This window comes from Hermetia illucens, chromosome 2, assembly GCF_905115235.1.
Source record: "Hermetia illucens chromosome 2, iHerIll2.2.curated.20191125, whole genome shotgun sequence".
Taxonomy (NCBI): domain Eukaryota; kingdom Metazoa; phylum Arthropoda; class Insecta; order Diptera; family Stratiomyidae; genus Hermetia; species Hermetia illucens.
In genome coordinates, this window is record NC_051850.1 from 103,561,185 (window position 1) to 103,586,109 (window position 24,925).

Below are 24,925 nucleotides of genomic sequence, written 5' to 3' on the forward strand. Positions count from 1 at the left end.
TACAAGAGTTTTACTTACCCATTTATAAAACAAATTGTATATCTAACATTTCTCGCTTGAGGAAACTGCAATTCCCTTAACCTTAAACCTTAAACTTTATTTAATAAAGGACTAATATTGGGCCGGAAACTTTGTTCTATTCTTTCTTTTTGATCGACTTAACGACGATTAGAAGTTATCGTAACATGGCTGCGTTCGATATATTACTATTTTGTTTCGCAGCTCACAACTACCCACAATTTGCAATAAAAAGAAGAAGATCTTAGAAGCTAGTAGTGTCGAAACGTCAACTTGTTAGTCTGGTATTTTCTGTAAATTCGTCAAGTGGGACTCAAGATGATTATCCCCGTTCGCTGTTTCACCTGCGGCAAGGTAATTGGAAATAAATGGGAAGCATACCTAGGATTGCTTCAAGCAGAATACACTGAAGGGTAAGCATATATTTGAGCAATTTAAGGAATCAATGAAAATATTAACTCAATTTTGCAGTGACGCTCTCGATGCTTTGGGGTTGAAGCGATATTGCTGTCGAAGGATGCTGTTGGGGCATGTTGATTTGATCGAGAAATTGCTGAATTATGCTCCCCTTGAAAAGTAGAATCGTTAGTGACATAAGCAATACGGATGTAATTAATGGCAAGGCAAATGAGTGGTTAAATATAAGTTATTTAATATAACCTCAAAGTGTTTTCCTTCTACACCGTGTAGTTTCTATTACAGTAGAATTAGTAAAAATGGTAAGACATCGCGATTTGTGAGATATCGTAAAGTAATAGGACGATCCCCAGGAGCGACTATGTGCCTCAGATGATCCCATCCTCCACCCAGCTGCAGAAAGTACCGCTTAACAATTTTTGCAATGTGAATTCCAAAGCTATTTGTATATATTTTGGAGCATTTTTAAGCCCAGTGTCAATGTCCGCTTTATCTTGCGATTAGCGTATAGTTAGATGCTAGTAGAATAGTTCCCCTTTCGAACTGAGGACTTACCGATCGCATATCTGCTCCGAAATCTATTTCCAGCAATTGCCGTTATAGATTTTCCGTCATGTATTTGTCCTTGCAATGTTCAATTTCCTGGCGGTCGTTTGTCATAATTTCACCACACAAAATTAATTAAAAATCAACTGTGTAAACATTTCTTGTCTTCTATATAGAACAAAGTTTCTCACTTGTTTTGTTTAAAACAAAGTCTTATTGAAATTGGTTTACTGTCCGTCTATCTGTCACACGCACTTTTTTCAGAAACGGTTATAACGATTGACACCAAATGGTGGAAATGTGGAAACCGTGAACGCATACAGTGAGCTACATCATTCTACCTTGAATTTTAGGGGGGAGGTGTGGTAGTCATTTTGGCTTTTTATTAAGATTATGTGTAAAACAAAACCTTATTAAAATCGACTGTGTCTGCCACACGCACTTTTCTCCCAAGTTATAGTAGTGAAATCTTAACAATTTCGCGCACGAATTAACTGCTTCCAAAGCCATGCAAATAAGATGCTGACGTCGTAATCAACTAGAATAATTGACATTCACGTGAAATATTAAAGTCACATTTATGAAAGATCTACTTTTCTCCAGTCCTTTTTACGGATTTTTGTAAAACACTTATCTAAAATCTAAGCCTCAAGATATGTCCCATTTTATTCTATTCGATATCTGCTCAAATAAACTTACTAATAGTATATTACCAACTTTTAGAAATTGATTGAAAAACTCGCCTTCAGTTCATCCTAGGAGTACTAAATTGCACCGACATAAAAGACAGCCTCGTGCATACACATGTCAAGGGTTATGGAAATCCAAGTATTAGTGTCAAAGTTATAGCAGTTCAAACTTATTCATTTCGTGCGAAATTACCGCATCCTAAGTCATACAAATAAGATGCTGGCATCATAATTAACGAGAATAATTGACATTCGAATGAAATATTAAAATTCCATTCACGAAGAATCTACTTCTCCCCAGCCTTCTTTTATATCTGTTGTAAGTTAAATTCGTCGCATTTGCTAATAATATTAAAGTGTGAAGCGTATGAGGTTGACTATTATCAATACAGGACGTTCCATCAAATCATCATCAACGGCGCAACAACCGGTATCCGGTCTAGGCCTGCCTTTATAAGGAACTTCAGACATCTCGGTTGTTCGCCGAGATCCACCAATTCGATATCTCAAAAGTTGTCTGGCGTCCTGACTTACGCCATCGCTCCATTTTAGGCAGGCTCTGCTTCGTCTTCTTTTTTTACCATAGATATTGCCCTTATAGACTTTCTAGGTTGGATCATCCTTATCCATACGGATTAAGTGACCCGCCCACCGTAACCTATTCAGCAGCATTTTATCCACAACCTAACGGTCATGGTATCGCTCATATATTTCGTCGTTATGTAGGCTACGGAATCGTCCATCGTCATGTAGGGGGCCAAAAATTCTTCGGAGGATTCTTCTGTCGAACGCGGCCAAGAGTCCGCAATTCTTCTTGCTAAGAATCCAAGTCTACGAGGAATACATGAGGACTGGCAAGATCATTGTCTTGTACAGTAAGAGCTTTGTCCCTATGGTGAGACGTTTCGAGCGGAACAGTTTTTGTAAGCTGAAATAGGCTCTGTTGACTGACAGCAATTGTGCGCAGATTTCATCGTCGTAGCTGTTATCGGTTGTGATTTTCGACCCTAGATAGGAGAAATTATCAACGGTCTCGAAGTTGTATTCTCCTATCTTTATTTTTCTCGTTTAACCAGTGTGATTTGATGTTGTTGGCTGGTTCGTTTTCGGTGCTGACGTTGCCACCATATATTTTGTCTTGCCTTCATTGATGTGCAGCCCAAGATCTCGCGCCAGTTACCGCCTGCTCGATCTGGATGAAGGCAGTTTGTACGTCTCGGGTGGTTCTACCCATGATATCGATATCGTCAGCATAGACCAGTAGTTGGGTGGACTTAAAAAGGATTGTACCTCTTGCATTTACCTCGGCATCACGGATCACTTTCTCAAGGACCAGGTTAAAGAGGACGCATGATAGGGCATCCCCTTGTCGTAGACCGTTGTTGATGTCGAATGGTCTTGAGAGTGATCCTGCTGCTTTTATCTGGCCTCGCACATTGGTCAGGGTCAGCCTAGTCAATATTATCCATTTCGTTGGGATACCCAATTCTCTCATGACCGTGTACAGTTTTACTCTGGCTATGCTATCATAGGCGGCTTTAAAGTCGATGAATAGATGGTGCAACTGTTGTCCATATTCCAACAGTTTTTCCATCGCTTGCCGCAGAGAGAAAATCTGATCTGTTGCTGATTTGCCTGGAGTGAAGCCTCTTTGGTATGGGCCAATGATGTTCTGGGCATATGGGGCTATCCGGCCTAGCAGGATAGAGGAGAATATCTTATAGATGGTACTCAGGAACGTGATACTTCTATAATTGCTGCACTGTGTAATTGGTCGCCTCCATATTTAACCAATTGGGCTGTAATTCCATCGGCTCCTGGCGACTTATGATTTTTTACCCGATGAATTGCACGGACTGTTTCTCCTGTACTTGGTGGTGGCAGTATTTGTCTGTCGTCTTCCGTTGGCGGGACCTCCAACTCGCCGATGTTCTGGTTGTTCAGTAGCTCATCAAAGTACTCAACCCATCGCTCCAATATGTCCATTCTGTCAGAAATAAGATATCCCTCTTTGTCTCGGCAGGATGAGCATCGAGGTGTATAAGGCTTCATCCTGCTGACTAGTTGGTAAAATTTCCGCGCCTGGTGCGGTTGCTACCTGTACTTTTCTAGTTCACAGACTTGTTGGTTCTCCCAGGCTTCCTTTTTCCGTCTCGCTTCTCCGCTCGACGGAGTTCGCGATAAGTCTCTGCACGTGCCCGCGTTCTTTGAGAATGCAAAATTACTCGGTATGCGGCATTCTTCGGTTCCGTAACTAGCTTACATTCATCGTCAAACCAGCCGTTTCGACTTTTTTTACGGCTGGGGCCAAGTATCTTTGTGGCCGTGTGAATGATAACGTTCTTCAGGTGGTTGTGAACATCATTTGTTTATGCTTCATTTCCAGGATCTCTGTAGACTGCGGTTATTACGGCCTCCATTTCCCTCTTATAGGTGTCGCGGAGGACTGTGTTGTGGATGCCTTCAGTATTCACTCTAACTTGATTGTCAGAGGGGATTTTAGGTGGTGTCGTAATTCGAGCTCGGAGCACCATGCCAACGAGATAGTAGTCCGAGTCTTTATTGGCCCCCGCTGGCTGAGAGGTGGCGGCATTCAATCTACACGTAATCAATTTGGTTGAAAGTGGCCCCATCTCGAGAGGCCCATGTATGTTTGTGAGCCGCTTTCCGGTACTTCCAACAACCATTTCGCGCGATACTGCTACTGGATAATGCGCAGTCCGCTATCATTGGTATCCCTATGTAAGCTATGGGAGCCGACGTATCGCCTGAATACGGGCTCCTTCCCTACTTGACTCTTGAAATCTCCAAGTATGATTTTGATATCGAGGGTCCGCTCAACTGCCTCGTAGAAGGTATCCTTCTCCGACTCTGCAGTTTCCTCTGTAGGAGCATGAACGTTTATGAGACTTTCCATCAAATGATTTATTTAAATCGCTTTCTAAAAAATAGAGGGTACTGGAATTTTTGGCTATGTGACACAGAGCTGTCATGCACTCGGGATATTTAAATCGCTCAGTTCTGGGCAGGTTACTACCATTGACAGAACTGAGCGATTTAAATATGTCGATCCAATATTATCAGCCAATGGAGAACTGCGTTATGCTCCTCACATAGAGAAACACAAAACCTTTTATACCTGAAGCGTCAAGCTTCCGGTTTCCCGACTTGTTTCACATAAATTTGTATTTAAACTTGCGTCCTTCATAGACTTGCGTTTCAACGGGGTTTTATTTCAGAATCGTGTTTTTGTAAGTGTCTTTGCGGTGGAAACGATTATTAAAAAACTACTCCAATCGATGCCCAATTTTACCCACTTATCGCAGAACGAAGGATTTTCAATCTGTCGAAAAAAAAATTTGTTATGTCAAACAATCGAAAATTTTACAGCTAAGAAAATTAAATCATTTTGTTAAAATCCCCACCATTTTCTGGTTCGTATTTGGACAAATCCTCTGTTCAGCGACTAGGTAATACAATATACCAAAGATTTTTTTTCAAAATTCTGATTTCGAATGAATTGTTAAGCTTACAAATACTTCACAGTATGTATTAATCAATGCTGCTAACCGTTTTTTGATAAACATTTACTAAGTTATCGAAAAAAATCGAGAAAATGTCCTCACATCACCTGCATTCAGGTGGGTGATATGAGGGCCTTAACACATAATGGGAATAGCGAAACAACGTTAGGTTATATCTCTCTTCTATCAATCATTTTAAAATGATAGATAAATAGATAAAAATGCGAATTTTAAACACGAAACAATACAATCGAGAATGTAAAAAATTGTATTTCAGAAAATGTGTACGTGCGTAACTATAAAAATGTAAAGCAGATATGGATTCAATATATTGAAACATCCATGAAAACTTTATTTGATGGAGTCTTTCTTTGCAGACCAATGTAACTTGACTGTAGCAATATGATTTGTACATCTAAAGGAAGGGCATCGGGAACTATGGTTGTATTGACCGCATTCAATTTAGCTTAGTAGCAATGACTGCAGTAATAAGAGCAGGAGCAACGCACAGGAGCTTACTATAGAGAAGAGTATTGAGACCCTCATTTTAGGACAGTTAGGCCTTATGTATGCACAGCTTACATCATTGCTAAATTTATCTTAGCCAAATAAAAATAAGAACCCAAAGGGATGATGCTTTGAAGAAATCACACACTTTCTGAAAAGTGTAAACTATTTCATCATTTAACTTATTTGCGAAAGCATTCTGAATTTAAATTTTGAGATTTGTATGATTAGCATGTACCAAACAATCAAGGAAACTAATTATTTTCCTATTATGGTAACAATAACGAGTCTAAATTCTATCATTTCCTGGAAATTTTCTTGTAGCGCTTATGTCTACGGTATTTTCTCTGAGAGCGGAACAAATGACCATGTACCAATTATCCAAAATTCTTAACAGGAAACATCACTTATAACAGAATAAAAGATGTCTGAGTAGATTATTACGAACAATGTTGTTCATTGTTTCATAATTTCCATTTATTGTAATTCTTACGTGTTAAAATATTGACACTTAGCATACAGCCTCCGCTTTAAATAATAAATCACAAAGCATTTTAATCATATTTACTCACAATTGCCACCAAAATAATAAAATCTGCCATTGAAAGGAATTCGAACTGAACTATACAAATGGACACTTTAATGAGTTTCGGAGGCAAAGCATGATTCAATAGATAAATATGCCACTTTCTTTATTTATTCGATTTTATTTGTTGTAATGAAACAATTTGTTATATTTCTGAGTCCTTAATTTCTCCACTAAATGAGAAACGTAACATTTTGAAACAAAGAAAGTCACATTCGCAATTCAGGCGCTTCATATTGGAGCATCTTAAACTTGTAGTTCTGTGTAAAAATAGGTATTCGTATTAATGTAAATCTTGTACTTTTGCTTAATTAAGGGCTACTTATGAAAGTGGGAAGGAAGCAAACTAAAGCAAAATCTTCCAGATTCTAAGCACTATGTTAGATACCACTCCTTCCCCTTCGAAATAGTCTACTAATTACCTTCTGATAAAATATTAGTTATGACAGCGGATATTCATTGACTGGCGGGCTGATATAAACAAATTAATTTGCTACAAGCATCACTTGTTTCCAGGAATCATGACTTCTGGCGGAATGATGAAATCAAAATTCAAAATCGTCAAATTAAATTTCGCGTAACTTTTCACATGTTGCGCATTCCAATTAATAATTTTGCGGTTTTCTCTAAAGTCTTATTTATTCAAATATACACATATTGGTGACTTTCCCGCTGCTTCTAATCACAATACGGAAAAAGAATCGAATTAAAAATAAACGAAATTGCAAAGCAACTCAGTCTTAACTTATCTGACAGAAATTTTTATAACCGCAGCATTTTCCTATATCAAACAAATGAACAAACTCTGAGATCGAATAAAATTATCTTCGCATATTCGTCGACGCTTTAAATTTCTTCCGTTGTCGTATTTTTTTTGTTTTTTGTCAAATTTATCGAATATAAACAATATACAAACTAAAGTGTATACACATCGGAGGAAAATGATACGGCGATGGAATTTCAAAAATGCTCCACATCGCTTCATTCAATACCGTGAGCAAATATCATAACTAATCCAGGATCCACCATTACGTCCTCTGCCATATGGGAATTATCACAACTCAAAACTAAAACGGCTTGTTTTCCTGAAAAATAAAGAAACACAAATTCTTGTTGAGGTAACATTTTCTGTTTATTTAGATTCTAATCCTTGAAAATAAATTTGTCCTGATCCCCTTTTTGATGAGTAAAATATAAACCGAATTCTTATCTCTGCCTTCCACAGTTTGCAAAGTTTGATACTTAAAACACAGATTTAGATGGATATATTGGAATTGATATAGATATTTGTGTTTATCTTTGCGCTTTCCCGTCGCTGTAGATTTATCACTTGCGCAGCATTGTGTATAATGACAATCAAAATGAAGTACCGTTTGATTGAAAATGAAACTGGTAAAAGTAACAAAACCAAGTTAAGAAAAGCATGGAACCATTGGGAACTTTAACTCGGTTGAATATACTGTTCGGGGGTAGGATCAAAAATTTTTTTTCAATCAGCAAGTTTAAGGATGAGCAAGAAATTGAAGTAATAAAAACTTGTTGTTTTTTTTTCGTTGGTGTGGATATTTATTCTTGCAAATACTGATATTTCGGGAACCACTTGTTCCCTTCATCAGTGCTAACGACAACAAACTTGTTAGCACTGATGAAGGGAACAACATCCACACCAAAGAAAAAGAAACAACAAGTTTTTATTACTTCAATTAATTAATCGTTGGAAACACCGCAAAATTTCACTCAGATGAGCAAGAAGATGTGAAAAATACTATATAATAAGAATCAAGCCCAAAAAGTAAGAGTACGAGTTGGCCCCTCTTGCTAGGGGTTCTTTCTACACGTGACGAGAACAGGCAGACTTTGATAATGTGAAAATTCGCCTCCATTTATGTGAAGCATCTCGACAAAAAAAAAACCGCCAAGAGCGAGGTGCACACTGTCTTCAAGTTCCTTCTCACTGAACATAAAACATTAATCATTCGATGGAAACATGTTGAACCACCCGACGTAGTCTCTAACTTGCCAACGCCAGGCTTTCATCTGTTCACAGTCCTGGAGATAAAATTATTGACGGAGAAAAAAACGTGAGGTCTTGAACTAGAAAAAGAAGATGCCGGGAAAATAACTGGCATATTTGCAAAAATTTTGTGAATTTACTTGTATTTCTAGAAGAGTAGTAGAAAATCGAATAACTGCGCTCTGAAGGTGATCAAAAGCCGTACGGCATTAACTACGGAATCGGTAACATCCCGACCACAAGGAGCAAATGAAGAATACCTCTGAGAAAACATCGGCCTACCGACACCTCTGAAGGAATCCCCGAGATTATGGAGGCCAAAAGGGTAGGATCGGATAAGGAAGTGGACTTGTTGCCCATTAAAGGGTAGAAGCGGTACGATCTACAGTTCAAGACGGACGTACTCTCTTACATCCATATAAAAATATTTGACAAATGTTTTGTGCAATGCAATAAGAAATTATTTCTAAGTGCGCTTTTAAACAAACAAAGATACTTTCGACAACATATATCATGTAAAATTACAGAATGCCCTAAGTCGCAGGGAATGAATTGACAAAACGTTGGAAAGCAAACAAGTAGAAGTATCAACAGATAGCAGTTATATTTTCACGAATACAATCCGAAAGGTCCAGCATTTAAATAATTGAGGTTTACTAGTAACTGGTGTAGAAGGGTGTGGCTGCGGTAGACCGCGTCGCCCCGAGCGAGCGCTAATCCTTCCGTAAGTTCAAAGGTCAGCTAAGCGTAGATAGCCCTCAAAGCAGGAGGAGCTTTCTCCCCATGACTATTGCGACCCGCTCCCTTGCAGCCGCTACAGTGGTACAATTTCGCTGAAAATTTATGAAATAGTAGAGGAGGAGGAAGAGTTGGCTGTATTTGGGCGCAGTACAAAAATGCTTCGCTCATCTCAGCGCTTAGCGACGGCATTAGCAAGGGCTGAAACACCACACGAGACACAAGAATGGGCACGTCCAAATAAAGAGGAAGTCTCGCAAAGTGAAGCGGCTGCTAGTGCGGGGATAGCAACTTCAGCGCCCTGTTCCGGGAAAACCCCAGAGAAAATCGGTGAAACTGAGCAGGTGGATTTGGACGTAAGTCAAGTGAGTGCACAGGCGACTGGCTTTGATAGAGCCGAAGAGTAAAGACTTGTCAGGAAATGCGCGGCAGCGATGAACTGCATGTGGTCTGCAACTTTCCTCCAGAAAAACGACAACGAAAGCGTGAAAAACGGGCTGATGAGATCGGAAGAATTTCTATGCCGCATTTCTTTCTAAAGGCGTACATGAAGTGCAACGGAAGACACACGAAAAGCAGAAACAACCGCATTTTCCGCTGACAACACCGTAAGCACCAAAGAGACCGCAGATAATTGATTTCAGACTAAACTAGGCAAAAAGTAAAAAGAGGAAGGCACGTTCAAAGAAGATTTTATCCGAATAGTCTACAAAGATCAAAAAAGGCAAAGAACGAAAAAGGGAAGAAAAACGCCTGCCGCCGCTGTTGAAAAACTGTCTGCCCAAAGTCAAAATGGATACGAATGATCGTTCATCAAAAGAAAAGACAAAGAAACGAAGGAGGACTAGATCGTCGACTTTGCTCATTAAACTGGCTGGAGGCAAGACATATGTAGAAGTTCTCAGTGAAATCCACTTCGAAATTGTGGAAATTAGGCCCAAAAACAACAACAAAGAATACGTTCTGGGAGACGGTCAAGAGGCTACTGGGAGAGAAGGCTCCGATTTCTAGCTCAAAGTCTATGTGCTATGTGGAAATCGGGGATCTGGCAAAAGGGTAGCATGCCGCAGATGCGGCCCGGTAGGACATAAAGCGAAGACTTGCGACGAAATGGAGAATTGAGTTCTCTCTTTCGTAGCGTCTAATGAGAGCCTTCCACACATTGTGGGCTCGGGTTCAGCCTTCAGGGTGGAACACGAAAGGGCTAGGACGCAGGGATCATCATACACATCCTACAAGTTAACATGCTCACGAATTGCTAACGCAGTTCGCTACGGAGGCAAAGGACGATCTAATGCTAATCAGCGAAGGGCATTGGCTTCATAGCATCTCCACTTATCGGATAGTGTTGCTGAGTTCGGCATCTAATTTCAGGATGTTACCCAAGGCAAGTTTATCTTACACCGAATGAGGCAATGTCGGGCTTTGGACACAGGCTTAGTCCGGAGGACGCCATTTTGGACACAATGTGGCGAATTCTTGTAAGGAGTGACTTCAATGCTATGGCGCTTAAATGTAGCCAAGCTTGCCCTGATCATCAGAGAAAAAGTGCTCGAAAAGTTCATCAGGAATAGACTCGCTAGAAGAGTAGGGAAATCAACGGTGGATACTGCTATATAGGCCGGACCTCAAGAACGCTTCCTATTATAACCTGCTAAGACTCGATATGCCGAAAGAATCGCGCCTAGTCAGTTATGAGGATGCTGTTGTGGTACATGTTGAACAGGCGCAAGGCATGGCATGTTGATGCGAAGGGAAAGCGGATGTAGCTGCCCAAACCGAAGCAGCTGGAGTTTAAGACGTAAGTCAGCTTATGACGAATGTTGGAGGTCCTACATCTACCAGATGTCTTCTTATGAAGGCAACACAGTCCATTCTGCTCTGGACCACGCGCGGAACTATGAGCTGATGCCCTTGACAGAGAGACGCGCCTTGCACAAGTGCAGAGAACTTGGCAAGTAGTGTCTACCTATGGCACTGCCCCAGCAACGGCTGTGATGGTGGTCACGGGAGTGACTAGGCAACGTAAAGTCATCTACAACCTACAACAAGGGAGGCGAAATCTCTTGGCAAAATGAGTCAAGGTGCAGATGGAATGCACGGCTCATTAATAATAATAATAATCGTTGGCGCAACAATCCATATTGGATCAGTTGTGTGTTAGAGCACTTCATTCACGGCTCATTGACAAATTAAATTCGTGACTTAAAGCATTCTAAATGGCCATGGAGGTTTTCAATCTTACCTGCATAAGATTGGGAAAGGACGATGCATTAAAAGATGCTAAGGAGCGCTGACAGATGAAGTCAAGCTGCGCAATACTTTCTGGTTAGATAAATCTGCCTAATTATCTTATTTGTCTACCTACAAAGGAATTACTCACAGCCGAGCATCTATCGAGTCACCATAAAGGTGAACTTTAAGTTGATTTGAGCTTGTCTTTTTTTTTTCTTCAGCCTTTGACTGGGAGTGATGAAGCTACAATACATGTTCTGGACCAATTTCCGGCACTCGTACAAAGTAGGTTAGCGCTAATAGAAAAAGATTGCATAATACCAAGTGCTAACTTGAAACACCTAAAAGTAGGAAAACTCCCAAAATTATTGTCAGTTATAGGATTGATTAATCGATAAGTACACTATAATCATCAAACCGATACAATCCTTCTGCATTGCAATAGCATCTGGGCCTTGAAGCCTGTTAGAGTACTCCACTTAAGCCCATAACAGTACACCACAGGACTAATGTACACTGCAGGAGGCAAAGTAGTCAACATTGCGTTCGCCTGAGGTTATTATTCGAATTTGATTCAGGTAATGATTCTCTGCTGAGTCATCTTGTCTCCAACATCCAGTCACGATACACCATCGGTAAGATTTCAACTGCGACCTTCAAGTGCGATAGCCTAGTGCACTATTTCTAAACCATAAAATACAAATACAATATAATTGAAAATATGACGGAGTTAGACGATTGCGCATAAGCCACACAAAAAAAAGAAAAGAAAGACTATGGACAACTGCAATATTGATTGCATTCACCTACCTTGTCGAAGAAGAATCGTCTTTTACGCTGATGCCTGAGGAGGCCTGCTACTTATGAAATGCAAGGCGTTCTCCTCCTCTTTCCTTAAATAGGCCGATCCCATCGCCTTATTTTTTTTCCATGGGGTAGTTTAAGGAAAAATGTCTCATTGAAAGCGCTACTAAGGTTTCCACGTCTCCCAAGGGACGATGAAAATGTTACTTGAGAGACATTCAGTAGACGCAGTTTTCATCACTCCAGTACTACTTAGTCAATCGAGCCTTTCGATTTGTTCTAATAACAAAGTTTAGCCACCAAATGACCAATGAACCCGTTTTACCTATCACAGTGCTGCAGCACCAGAGCAATCAGCAGGATTTCGGATATTATTACTAGATATGACTCTTTCCACATTAGCTTGGAATCGTGATACGCTCCTAAATATTAGACTGTTTGTGCTAACTAGATTTTTACCCATGATAAATTGGGTAATGTATACCTGCGCCCTGAGGTTCGTAGAGAACATAACCGATCCAGTTCTCTTAACGTTCACAGCGAACACGGTAAACCCGTTGCGGAGGAAAAAACTATGAATTATCTGCAGAGTTGGTGTCAAATGAACAAGTGTTCTTGAAGAAAGAATGGCATTAGCGCTTTAATACATTAGTCCAGAAACTATGAAAAGCAGTAAAATCCGAACCCAGCGGCGTACGCATCGATATCTAGGCTCAACAAGAGATCTGATCTTGAGATGCCAAAAGTTGCAAGGTGGACTACGAACGTTGCTCCATTTGAAACTATAAATTACTTTCCTTTGATAACTCAAGTATTCAATATGGTGTCAGTATCGGCAATGCTGTTCACCGTTCGATTCCTTTCTTTACCGCCTACATAATAATAATAGTTGGCGCAACAATCCATATTGGATCATGGCTTTGAAGTCTGTTAGAGCACTTCACTTAAGACCGTAACGGTACACTAGAGGATAGCCTATAGGAGGCAATGTGGTCAGCATTGCGCCCCCCGAGATTATTACCCTGATTTGACTCAGGTACTCATTCACAGCTGAGTCGACTGGTATCCGACGTAAAATCACTATACAAATGCCACTGCCGCCAGTGAGATTTGAACTGCGACCTTCGGTACGGCAGCCTTGTGCTCTAACCACTCAGCTATCCGGACACCGTCTACATGCCAAAGGCAATTAGACGCCACACCAAGAAAGACTCTTCCTGGCCAACACTTGTTGCCTGTCTATCGTCGACTAAAATGCGGATGGTACTGGTTTTTACATCTTTTAGCGGTAGGTGGATTTGGTAACATAATAAAATGCATAATAATTATATTCTCATTAGACGCCGCTATTTTCTTGTCGTCACCGACAGCAACATTGTAAGCCTAGGGCACTATCGCACCACTTCTTTATCATTAATATTATTGAGTAAGAAGTAGTCTTATCCAGAAGTATGATAAGGGCTTTTGACCCCTGCGTTCAATTATCCAGAAGAAAGGAGCTTTAAGTAGCTCTTTTACGGTGGCGAGCCAGTGACTTTTGTTATTGGAGGGGAGGTTTACATTTTGATTTCTCACATGATCAATGTATGACGATGCCACAAAGATTCAGAAAGCATTTTTTCCTAAGGACAAAGTACGGAATTCGAATCGGGAAACAAATGAAAATCATTCCTTAGCCCAGAATTCTCTCCGTTTGATTATTTCTCCATTGCGAGCTTGAAAGAGGGACTGCGAGGAGGCAATTTGTGAACAATGAAGAAGAAGTTCATGTCCATAATTGGCAGATGGCTCAACTTCGAAAATATCTTTGAAAAGGAGATCTTGAATAAGCTAGAAACATTTATAGGGATAAGTTATGCAGACTAAAAGATTCCATTTTTTTAGACTTTTAGTTTAATAAATGCAAAAAACGGTTCATATTCGACCCATCTGTATTTTTGGGAGAGTTACTACTAGCCTCAAGGTGGGATGAATTTAATTGTTAATGGATTCCAACGCCCAAACTCTCCAATGAAATCTTATAAAAAGTTTATAATGAAGTACTTACCAGGTATTCGACGACAAATGTAATTGTCGTAAATTCGGCGGTTATTCTGCCGCGTTTCCAAGGAGCTTAAGCCACGTGGCCACCGGCGTTCATGGCAATTTTCCATCAGATCATCGAGTATATGTGGTGGACATCCAGACTCAGACAGTGCTCTCTTTATCATCATCTGCGTATATTGAAAGAGCAAATGAATATCTTTCAAATAAAATTACATCTAATGTACAGCTATACCTGAAGTGCATCGTCTGGAGTAGAGATCATTCCGCCCCAACGTGTCACTCTCGCTCTCGCCAAAGTACTGCTCCACCTCACAACTTCATCGCGTTCCATCTGATCAGCGATCGCTCGCATTGCTGGATTAGAGACGCGCATAGCTCTCATGAAGTCCTTGAATAGTTGCAATTCCCGTTTGAGCTCGTTTATTGTTAGATTTTGATCGCTAATTTCTGTTTTCAATTCACCCAATTTCTGTTGTTGAGTATGAATCAGCGAACGTAATTCCCTCACGCAATTGTGATCTTTAAATTCATCTTTTGGTATTACAAATCCACATCCCTTTTCGCATGGTAGTGGTCGTTTCGGATTGTGTTCGCACTCCTCTAAATGGCCGGCAAGGGCGTCTAATTTTAGTACTAATGTACAGCCGTACATGGCGTTATCACATGTAATAGAAAGTCTTAGGAAATATAAAATTAACTGAGTTCATTGGGCGATTATACAACTACTTACCGCGAAAGCAAATTACGTAAAATTCGAGGAACTGCTCTAAGATTTGCTGTCGTGAGGGCATTGCGATCGACAGGGCAGGTTGGTTGGCGAGAAAGCCATTCTGTTATGCAAGCACGACAAAAAGCGTGTTCACATAAAGCTGCCTAAAAAATTTTAAATGTAACATTTGATTAGGATCGTTCACTACAACTGCCGCTATCAAGCGGGTATCCACGAAGTGTGAATTATATATTTTTTGTTTTTTTTTTTTTAATTTAGAATAATCAGAGAAACTGAAATTTTGCAAACACACTCCCCATGCTATCACACATTGAATGCAATTTCTTTCCAAAATTTTGAAAAATGTTAATGTTCGGTGAAAAAAATTTCATATCCGCCTAAGCATATCATCCTTTCATTCGGTCTCCAAAATAAAAATAATCAAAAATAAATCTAAGACCATAGTGCAAATCAAAAAAAAGACAAGATTTCAAATCAAACAACCACAAGTGGGAGCAAGTGGACAGCTACATATATTTAACTACAACAATTACAAAGGACTATAATAAAATCAAGAGTCGAGAGGCGGATCATGCTTACTAACATTTGACTTTATGCTGCTAATATTAAAAAAAAAAATAATAATAATAAAAATGTACACAGAATAAAAGTAACAATGTAAACTACAACGCGATAGCCGATATGGAGGGCGCCAGCTTTGCAATCACGACTTCGTATATATTAGGTTTAGATGTGGCACGGCCATGAGTGTTTGCGATCATCTATGTCTAGTAGAATGTCCTACGAAAGGCCTGGGTGCTGGAATTACGTACCACATTTTTTATGCCAAGACACGCCCCAACAGGTACCTCAAAATTTTAAAGCTCTGAAGGACAGATCATGTGCACAGCAGGGCAATTCCTAGAAGCATAGACAAAGGCGAGATAGGATGCAGACAATCACCTGGCAAGCGTCAAAACAGATAGAGAAACTCCGTCGCCACGGTTACACGTTGTCCCATTTTCAAAACTAGAAGGTACGATGGCTCCAGCCAGAAGATTGAAAGACGAGACCTCGGAGGCTAACGCCCAACAGCGGAGTGCAGTAGCACAGAGAATTATGTTGTTGCCAAAACGATGAGGGGAAGTGCCATATGAAACGCGCATTTAGGTTGTAAATATAACAAATGGTTTTCACCTCCCACTGTTCCCAACCTTATTCTAAATTGAACGTTCAGAAAGAACCTATAAAGGGAAATTATTCGAAACCCATGATACGATGTTGAAGAAAAAACCGACTAAGTTGAAAGTACTCCACACTGAAAACGTTCGAATAACTTAATCTTTCAAACCAAGACTGCAGATTCAAGAAACAAAATTAACTACAAAAAAATCCAACCATTTCCGTTTCCTTTAGTAAAAATTGTATTTTTGTTTAAACCCGAGCACAGGAGTGTTGGCCGACTATAAAAGACAATGAACGGCGTCTTGCGGTAATGGAGACGAAGATGTTGCGTTGGACTAGTGACGTGACACGGTTTGATCACATCCGAAATGAGGATATCCGCGATCGTTATGAGGTTGCACCGATCGTGGAAAAATTGCGAGAGAGGCGCCTTCGATGGTATGGTCATGTAATTTGTGCTAACGAGAATTCACTTGCCAAGATTGGTCTGAACGTCGAAGTCGATGGTGAACGACCAAAAGGCAGGCCGAAACAACGGTGGCTTGATACGCTGGATGGGGATTTAAAAGCCTCGAGACTGCACCCAGATCAGACATTCGATAGAGCTAAATGGCAAAACCGATCACGACGAGCCGACCCCGCTTGTGAACGGGACAAAGGCTGAAGAAAAAGGCTGAGCAAAGCGACAAGTGAAATACGATTTATATTTTTAAAACGGTTTAGATGTTTTGCTCGTAGGTTTTTTCTAACATAAAATCAAAGTTTGAAGTCTTTGTGTCAAAATAGACATGAAATAATGTTTTTTATCTGCCTCAGCTAGAACCGGCCAACTAAATAGTTAGTAAGGTAAAGGTTAGTAGGTAATATACATAGCTTATCTTTTTTTTGTATTTGTTTCTAATTTATGAGCCTTGATGCCACGGTAATATTACATGAGGAGTAATTCCTAATGGGTGGAGAGCATTTCGTTCGTTTCAACTCGAACCATACAAAAAATCTTAATCGCAAATTAGCTGAATTCGGAGACTATTGGATTGTATTGTTTGCATGTTTGGTTAAAAATTTCATCATTACCTGCAATAGTTTCTGTCTTTTTACACGAATAAATCCGTAACCTAATAATGTTTATTGACCGAAATTAGTTTACGGTAATAGAACAAAGTGCGAGTCCTTTTTCCAGGTTAGAGGTGGCAGTAGTTAATGTGCTCTAGGTTAATTAACGATATTCGTTAAGTGTCTTAATTGAAAAATGTGTATTAGTTTGGTTTCAATTTTACAATTTTGTGGAAGCAAATAGTGAAATGCTGAAATTCGTGAATTCACAAACACTATTAAGATAAAAAAAGCCAAAATTCACATTTTGTTGCAAATTTTGTAATGTGGAATACTGATATCTCCAAAAAAGAAAAGTACAGAGAAAACTTCAATAAGAGAAATTTCTTATTTGCAAGATGTTTGACCTTATGTGAATCACTACAAATCTCAAAAAAAAAAATAAAGCAATCGGTTAAAGCAACTTCTTCAAAGCGGGTAATTTGTGGACGAAAAAGGAAACCACGCTTAGGCCAGAACGGAAAATTGTTTCAATTGCTGCTGCGAAGCGCAGGGCTCCTTTGTGATTACTCAATAAATTGTCCCATGATGCTGGTATAGAAATTTTGGTGCAAAAGAGATTGAACAATGCCGTCTTTCACCACAGTCGGCTAGTAAAAAAATCAGGCTTAACTAAAAGAATAAAGAAAGTGAGACTTGCATTCGTTCAGGAATATTCAAAATTCAGCATAGAATATTCGGAAAAGATAAATATTGAAATTCGTTCAGAATCTCTAAATTTAAAAGCATTAATTGTAATTAATCAATGCGTGCTCGTGATGTTTCTAGCAAAAAGTTTTAAAGATTAAAACTCAACATCTTCGTTCACCTTTATGCAAAATGGCGCCCTATGCCACACCGTAAAATTCATAAACAAACTATGTTAGCAGAAAAAATCCCTGTATTTCCATGGCCAGGAAATTCGCCTAATTTGAACCCAATAGAAAATGATTGGGTTGAAGTAAAGAGGTTACTTTACAGAGAACACAACACTAATCGGCAAATTTCAATAGATAATATTAAAACAATATGGTAAAAGAGTGTAAGACTCGCAGCAATCATAAAAACAAGAGGTGGCAATATTAAAAATTAATATAAAAAATAATAATAAATAACAAAAGAAGAAGAGCACTATATACATATATCTCTTTCTAAGCTCTACTACTATAATATTATAGAAACACTTTTGATGAATATATCAGAAGATGTGGAAAGATATATTTCAATTAAAACTTTATCAAATTTTGTAGTTTGTTGGCCAGGGATGGTAGACTAGCACCGTTGTTGCTTGTCACAGCGGAGCTCTTATTGTGGTCACAAAATCAAAACGTGTCTAACGAAGACCGTGGGGTTAGATCAAAACGACGGGGATTCACGTTAAAGCACCCGGACCTAATTGTCCGCTGCTAGTGGTGGTGGAATCCTGGGAAATGCAGCGTAGTATATGCCATGACAAAAAGGAAGCAGAAGTCGTAGGATAAAGCATCGATTCTGCCACCCTGTACCGCGGCCCAAAAGAGCTTTTTTGCGGTCGTAGGTCTTTCGATGGTTCAGTCAGGGACGGTCACGGTCGGCTCTCATTCATGATGAAGAGAAAGAAAGGAACACTTCCCCACGGTTCCGGTGAAATGCCGTCTCTCATGGATAAAATAACAGACACCTTAACATGTGACCACGAACTGCTCACTTGGCACTCAAACAAAGTAAAGACGTTGAATTTGACGATTATCCGTTTGGAAAAATGATATTAGATAATGATTTTCAATGCTTCCTGATCGCTTGTTTTAGTAATATTAAGAAAACGGTATTTCTCATCAGGCATAATGAATCCTTAGGTTACTAGAATAGTTATTTAGAGAGCACCAGACCACTGGTGTTCCCTTTACATACAGCAAGCGGCGCCATTTTGTGTTAAGTTTAAGAGAGCCTTCTCGTACATGAGAATGGATGGTGCAGACAGACGTATGTATGCATATGTAAATGAAGCTTTGGGATACATGCTAATTCAGGTAAATATATTTGTAGATGTTGTTATTCAAACAAGCGATTGAATACCGCAGAATACGTACTTTATATATACATTTGTATACTTTTATGCACGAAGTAAATCGGAAATAGGTTTACCATCAATTTATCTACATGCGTATGTAATACAGTAAACGGTAAGCGGATATGTTTGTTTGTTTGTTTAGGATGAGCATACCTACGCATGCAATATGTACGTATTTCTTGTAGTTTGAAAAAAAATATGATGGAATATTTTGGATTTTTAGCCATATTCAAAATGGAAAAATGTGCGTAGATAGATAAGATGAACACAAAACCTTTATACCCGAAGCTCCAGTTTCCGGTATTCCGACTTGTTATGTATGGAATCGACGAATACTACTACACTGACCATATCTGTTTGTTCCCTCACCGAATTATGGACTTTACCCAAATGACGTCAAATTTTGAGCCAGGGACAGAAGTTCTAAGGCTGATTGATAATCACTCGATCACGGCACCGAAATTAAAATCGCTCGACGTATTAACATGTTTAGATTCATTTTCGCTGATTTCTCCTGCGCTGCTGTATGGGCGAAGAATATGAAAAGCATTACTCGAAAGCTCCAAGCCTTCGTTAACATTTGTTTCCACCGGGTCATCCGGGTATTCTGCCTAGATGCAATTTTGAACGAAAAAGTTCGTCGATGTACCGTTCAAAGACACATAGATATGTTAATCAAAAGACAGAAGTGGCCGACAATTCCAGTATCCCGGAGTATCAATGAGTGAGTCGCCCCAGACACTTATCACACAGAACAGTGGAGGAGGAGTGTAAGCTCGGGAAATCCTGGAAGGAGCAGAAAAGTCTCTCAACAAACCGCCAAAGATGGCACGTAGGCTTGGTTGGCGCGTAGGGATGGGTGGCGGATAGGCATGGTGGACGTTATGCCCAATTTATAAAACTAAAGGGCCAAATGTCTTCTGTCACATTATGACACAAGACCCAGTCATGACAACACCAGCACCTTGGCTCACATTGTCGCCAACGGGACATATCAGCAGGCTGCTGACATTTGGACCTCTATCTGATGGAATTAGGTACATTTCTACTAGATTAAGAAGATTTGAGAAAGAAGTTACAAATAAAAGTCAATAACCAAAGGTCTATCTTTTATCAAGATATATTATCATCAACATCGACGGTGCAACAGCCGGTAGCCGGTCTCGGCCTGCCTTAATAAGGATCTCCAGACATCACGGTTTTGCGCCGACGTCAACCAATTCGATATCCCTAAAACATGCCTGGAATGCTGACCCACGTCATCGCTCTATCTCAAGCAGGGTCTGCCTCGTCTTCATTTTCTACCATAGATATTGCCCTTTAGACTTTTCGTCAGATTTTATCCACATCCAGACGGTCGTGGAATCGCTCATAGATTTCGTCGTTATATAGGCCACGGAATCGTCCATCCTCATGTAGGGGGCCAAAACTTCGTTGGAGGATTCTTCTCTCAAACACGGCCAAAAGTTCGCAATTTTTTTTTATAAGAACCCAAGTCTCCGAAGAATACATAAGGACTGGTCTTGTACAGTAAGAGCTTTGACCATATGGTGAAAAGATATACGAAACCCTTTAAAGGAAACCATGATCTGATACTATATATATCAAATCGCCAGTTGTGAAAACTATGAACACTATAATTACAAGCTACGCATAAAAAGGGACGTTTCTAGAAACAATCGGGGGAATAGAGACAGTCTTCGGTGGTTTGAGCGAGTCAAAGGTCTGACTACCCTTTCTATTTGTAATCAACATATTTTTCTAATTACAGTCGACCAGCTTTGTAAAGCATCTAAGTTTAGAGCATCAATTCCATCTCTGTGCAACCGTGTGAGCACAGTATATAAAAATTGATTGCCAAAGGAATTCAAAATAAGACTTGCGTTCGTGTCATCATTGGAAAACGAGTCAAATGCCGATAAATGTTCCGGAATATTATGGGATAGTACAGTCTTGAGACTACGTTAACATATAAATTCATTCACACTAACAGATAGTGCATCTGAAATAATCTAGGCTAGGGTGCTTCCCGGAAGACGTTTAACTTTGTTATCAGACCGATCAAAATCATCATACTCTCCTTATCTGCATAAAGGGATAGAATAATGAAGAAACTGAGCAACGTTAACATCCAGGTAGTAGTACTTTTTCTCATACATGCTTCAAGCTGGATTTGACTCGGCATATGGATTTATAATGGTGAGTTCCCTTTCGTTCTGTGACTGAAATTTAAAAGAAAATAATATGAACTTTAAGGAATATCTGGAGATAAACCAGAAAAAGGAAGACGAAAGCGGGGAAATCGAAGTTCAACTAATTTTAGACCAGAAGACGAGAAATAGCAAGATCGTCCTATTCTACTTGCTTTGAAATGATACGGAAAAACTTATGTTGTCCTATTTAATCTCTAACAAAGTTATGATTTCCATACGGACAAGCGTCAGATGCCGTAGTCGAGGGTTTTAGAAAGTAGCGCAGATGCTGAGGAAAAATGTGTCGATGGAAACGGCGATGCCCGAAACCATTGGAAGGATAAAAATATAGAACCGAAAATAATGATGCTGAACCCGGATTGTTCATTTCTGGCTTTCTGGTTGTGAGCATTCTAAATAATGCTTCGCCGAAACTATTACTGAATCCTGGATTATGTTACATAAAACAATGCAAATGAATGCTCGACTGGTCTTGGTTACGAAATATTTTCACTTCACGCAATTGCTTTTCTCAAGTCGCGTAGGCAAAGTTACAAACCCGCGGAATGTCTAACACAGCGCAGACAACTTTCCCGTGGACTTGAACACTCCCATTAATCCACCGGAAGCTTGAACCAACCGTGCGAAGAAATAGACAAAGGTGACACCAATCTAAACTGAACAATTTGTTGCTTCCACTTATTCATCGTTTCTGCGAAGGTTTGCTTAGAACGGGCCCCACTGCGTGCTCGCCCAAATGGTTGTGAAAGTGCCAAAATCTCTACGAACTAGCCAGCGGACGGGTCGTTTTGAAGCCGAAATGAATAAAAACTAGTGAATCCATAAAATTACTACCTACATCTTGGCGATTTACCTGCAGAGGCTCCTCGAGAACTCCTGAACATATAGGACAAGTCAACTCCTCGTCGACCTCCCCCTGAAAGCGATTCAGGTCGTAGCCCATTTTGTTCGGCTCAGCTTGTTGCACTTGTACACTCCGCGAAAACAGATCAAGTTGCAGCGGAAAGTCGCGAACGTACTCGTCCCCCGATTCCACAGCGAAATTCAATTACAATTCAAATCCACTTTTTACGGCACTGCACTCCCTAAAAGTCTCGTTCGGGACAACAAAAAACCAGTTTTCGATCTCCAGATTGTGGTCGAACTTGAATGTAATCAACATTTGGAAAGCCTGTCACCATCTGTCAAATGCAAACTTTTTATGGCTGCGCTTTCTTCTTCTACAGCGTATCTAAAACTGCCAGCGCGAATGACAACAGGAGACAATCCATTTCGAACGACTGACGGCCCCCGCGATTCCCTAGTTGGGCCGGATTTTGATCGATGCACTTTCACGTCCAAACACTGCGGCGAGCGAGCTCAACTCCTTCCAGACCGCCTTTGTTTTTCTCAACTTTTTCTGTAATGCCCACACACACGAGAACTGGACCTTTGCGAATTTACTGTTAAAAGGGGCATAACCGGTTTGCAATCGTCCCGCAATTGCACTTTGCTGTGATGCTCGGTTGGACGGCTCATCCGTTTCCTTGGGCGAAAACTTTGCTCAATCACACAAAATACCACTAACCGGCACCCGTAATCATCATATCGAAAACGTTGCACTCATCAAACCAACTAATCTCTTAGACGACATACAGCCCAAACGACTTTTCTTGCAACCCCAACCACAAAAGTCACTTGACTAGCTAAATCTTGTCTCCACATAGGTCTCCAACGGAATTGACAAGCAAATATTTGGGATATTTTTGAGGAAATTTTAGGCGGTTTGAATATTTGAATATCCCGCTATCAATTGTTATCTCTGCGTTTTCTATATCTTTATAAAATGTCTTATTCTAATCTAATTTACACTGGCAGCAAAAAGTAGCAAAAGATTTTTGAAAAAAGAACTTTAATTCTAAGATATGCAAAATATTTTTGCCTAAGCCAAAACCTGTGATAGCAAATAAAACACATATACATTTTTCTCTATAAATTAATTTTTAGATTTTAAGCCTTTAAGGGGGTCATCCCGTGTGAAGGCCCTTTTTTTTGCTTTTTTCAGAAATTTTTTGTGAAGAACTGGATAAAAATACAAATACGAATTTTTCACCATATATTTATTAATATCTTGAGAATGCGTAATATTTTTTCCAGCCCGATAGAATAGTTCGTTATTGAAATACAGAGCAGTTTATACACCCAGCTACCAAAAAATGTAAAATAAAAAACTACTGAATGAATCACAATTATCCTAGTTTGCGGACCGTAGAAATATGTTCTGAATAAGTCGTGAAAATTTCAAAGAATTTCGTTGGATAGATTTTGGGCTATGGTGGCAGAAGATTTTCAATATGCAGTTTCGAGAAAAACGCATTTAAAAAGTAGAATGTGATTTTTAGCCATAAAAGCTTAACTGATCATTAATCTGCTATACCAATTCCATGAACTTTAGGTTTCTTAAATAAACATATGTACAGCCTTGGCTTCAATTCTTGTCCATTTAGCGAAGTCATTCGAACGTCATTTGGACCGATAAATACGCGCTATATTATGGCGATCGGCATAAATTTGGCATGTGACTTATTACGTGTTTAATACTATAATATCCGAATGAATCAGAATATCAAAAAGTCACTATACTATATCTAGATACAATTGATACCAAAAAAATTCGATTCTACGAATCCGACACACGGGATGACCCCCCTTAATCTATTCTATTAGATGTACTATGATTTCGGCTTTACGGACACATTTCAACCTATGGGCGATTGCAATCTCCTTAGTAATACGGTCACTCGTTGATCCAATAACCACTTTCTCAGCAACTGCGAAGAATGCTTTCTTTCGTTGTCTTGCTGAAATTGCCAAATAAGTGGCATTTCTTCATCAGCATATGGCTGCATCGTATTTTCTAGGATGTCTTCGTGAACAAATCGAACGATACTCCTGTCTGTTTTTATCAGTGGTCAAGTACCAAACCAATCGGTCTGGTAGACCGAGAAAACATCCCCAGGCCAGCATGCTACCACTACTATATATTTGCTACCACTACTATATTTTACAGTTTGCAGTTGATACTAAGGCTGACCCCACACGACCTGTATTTTATCAGTCTGGCGTCAGCCAGAATGACAAAATTATGGTTGATTGTCTAAGGTGTTTCTATGGCTAGAACTGACGGACTGATAAATATTTATTTTTTTTGACAAAATCTGTTAGTCTAGCTGGACTGACGATAAGTTGAGTGAAATGCAGTTGTCATTGTTTTGTTGAGGTGCAATACTACCTTATTTACGAATTGATGTATTTTAGTTTTTAGTTTGTTTTTTTTTTTTTTGTAAATGCTAATGTAAAACTTAATGTATGAGAAAAAAATATTACTACATAATTTTAAAACAAAATGGCGATGCACTAGTTGATTAAATGAAGCATGTTTTTTTAATCACCTTCTATGGGAGTAATTCGTAATTTTTAATTTAGAGTGAAAAACCAAAAAATGTTCCTAAAGTAGACATAAAAACTTAGTAAAGCACATAGAATTTTTTTAAAAATATTGATTCGTAACAA

The 24,925-nt window shown here is 39.5% G+C and overlaps 2 protein-coding genes across 4 annotated transcripts; one reads left to right on the forward strand and one right to left on the reverse strand.

Moving 5' to 3' along the window:
- Positions 1 to 249: 249 nt before the first annotated feature.
- On the forward strand, positions 250 to 677 carry LOC119649933 (DNA-directed RNA polymerases I, II, and III subunit RPABC5). The gene is made up of 2 exons (XM_038052352.1): positions 250 to 431; positions 490 to 677. The coding sequence occupies exons 1-2, from the start codon at positions 337 to 339 to the stop codon at positions 596 to 598; spliced, it is 204 nt and encodes a 67-aa protein (XP_037908280.1). The 5' UTR covers positions 250 to 336; the 3' UTR covers positions 599 to 677.
- Positions 678 to 6,130: 5,453 nt separating this feature from the next.
- LOC119648888 (E3 ubiquitin-protein ligase NRDP1) lies at positions 6,131 to 23,060 on the reverse strand. 3 transcript variants are annotated; one of them, XR_005249068.1, is made up of 7 exons: positions 22,212 to 23,060; positions 14,855 to 14,997; positions 14,357 to 14,801; positions 14,126 to 14,291; positions 7,280 to 7,372; positions 6,710 to 6,965; positions 6,131 to 6,547 (listed from the first exon to the last, which is right to left on the reverse strand). XR_005249068.1 is itself a non-coding variant. In XM_038050784.1 (6 exons), the coding sequence occupies exons 1-6, from the start codon at positions 22,314 to 22,316 to the stop codon at positions 6,922 to 6,924; spliced, it is 996 nt and encodes a 331-aa protein (XP_037906712.1). In that variant the 5' UTR covers positions 22,317 to 23,060; the 3' UTR covers positions 6,131 to 6,921. The 3 variants fall into 3 exon arrangements, 2 of the variants coding, with proteins under 2 accessions (XP_037906712.1, XP_037906713.1); XM_038050784.1 differs by having other exon boundaries at positions 6,131 to 6,965; XM_038050785.1 differs by having other exon boundaries at positions 6,131 to 6,965; positions 22,227 to 23,059.
- Between the last annotated feature and the right edge of the window lie 1,865 nt (positions 23,061 to 24,925).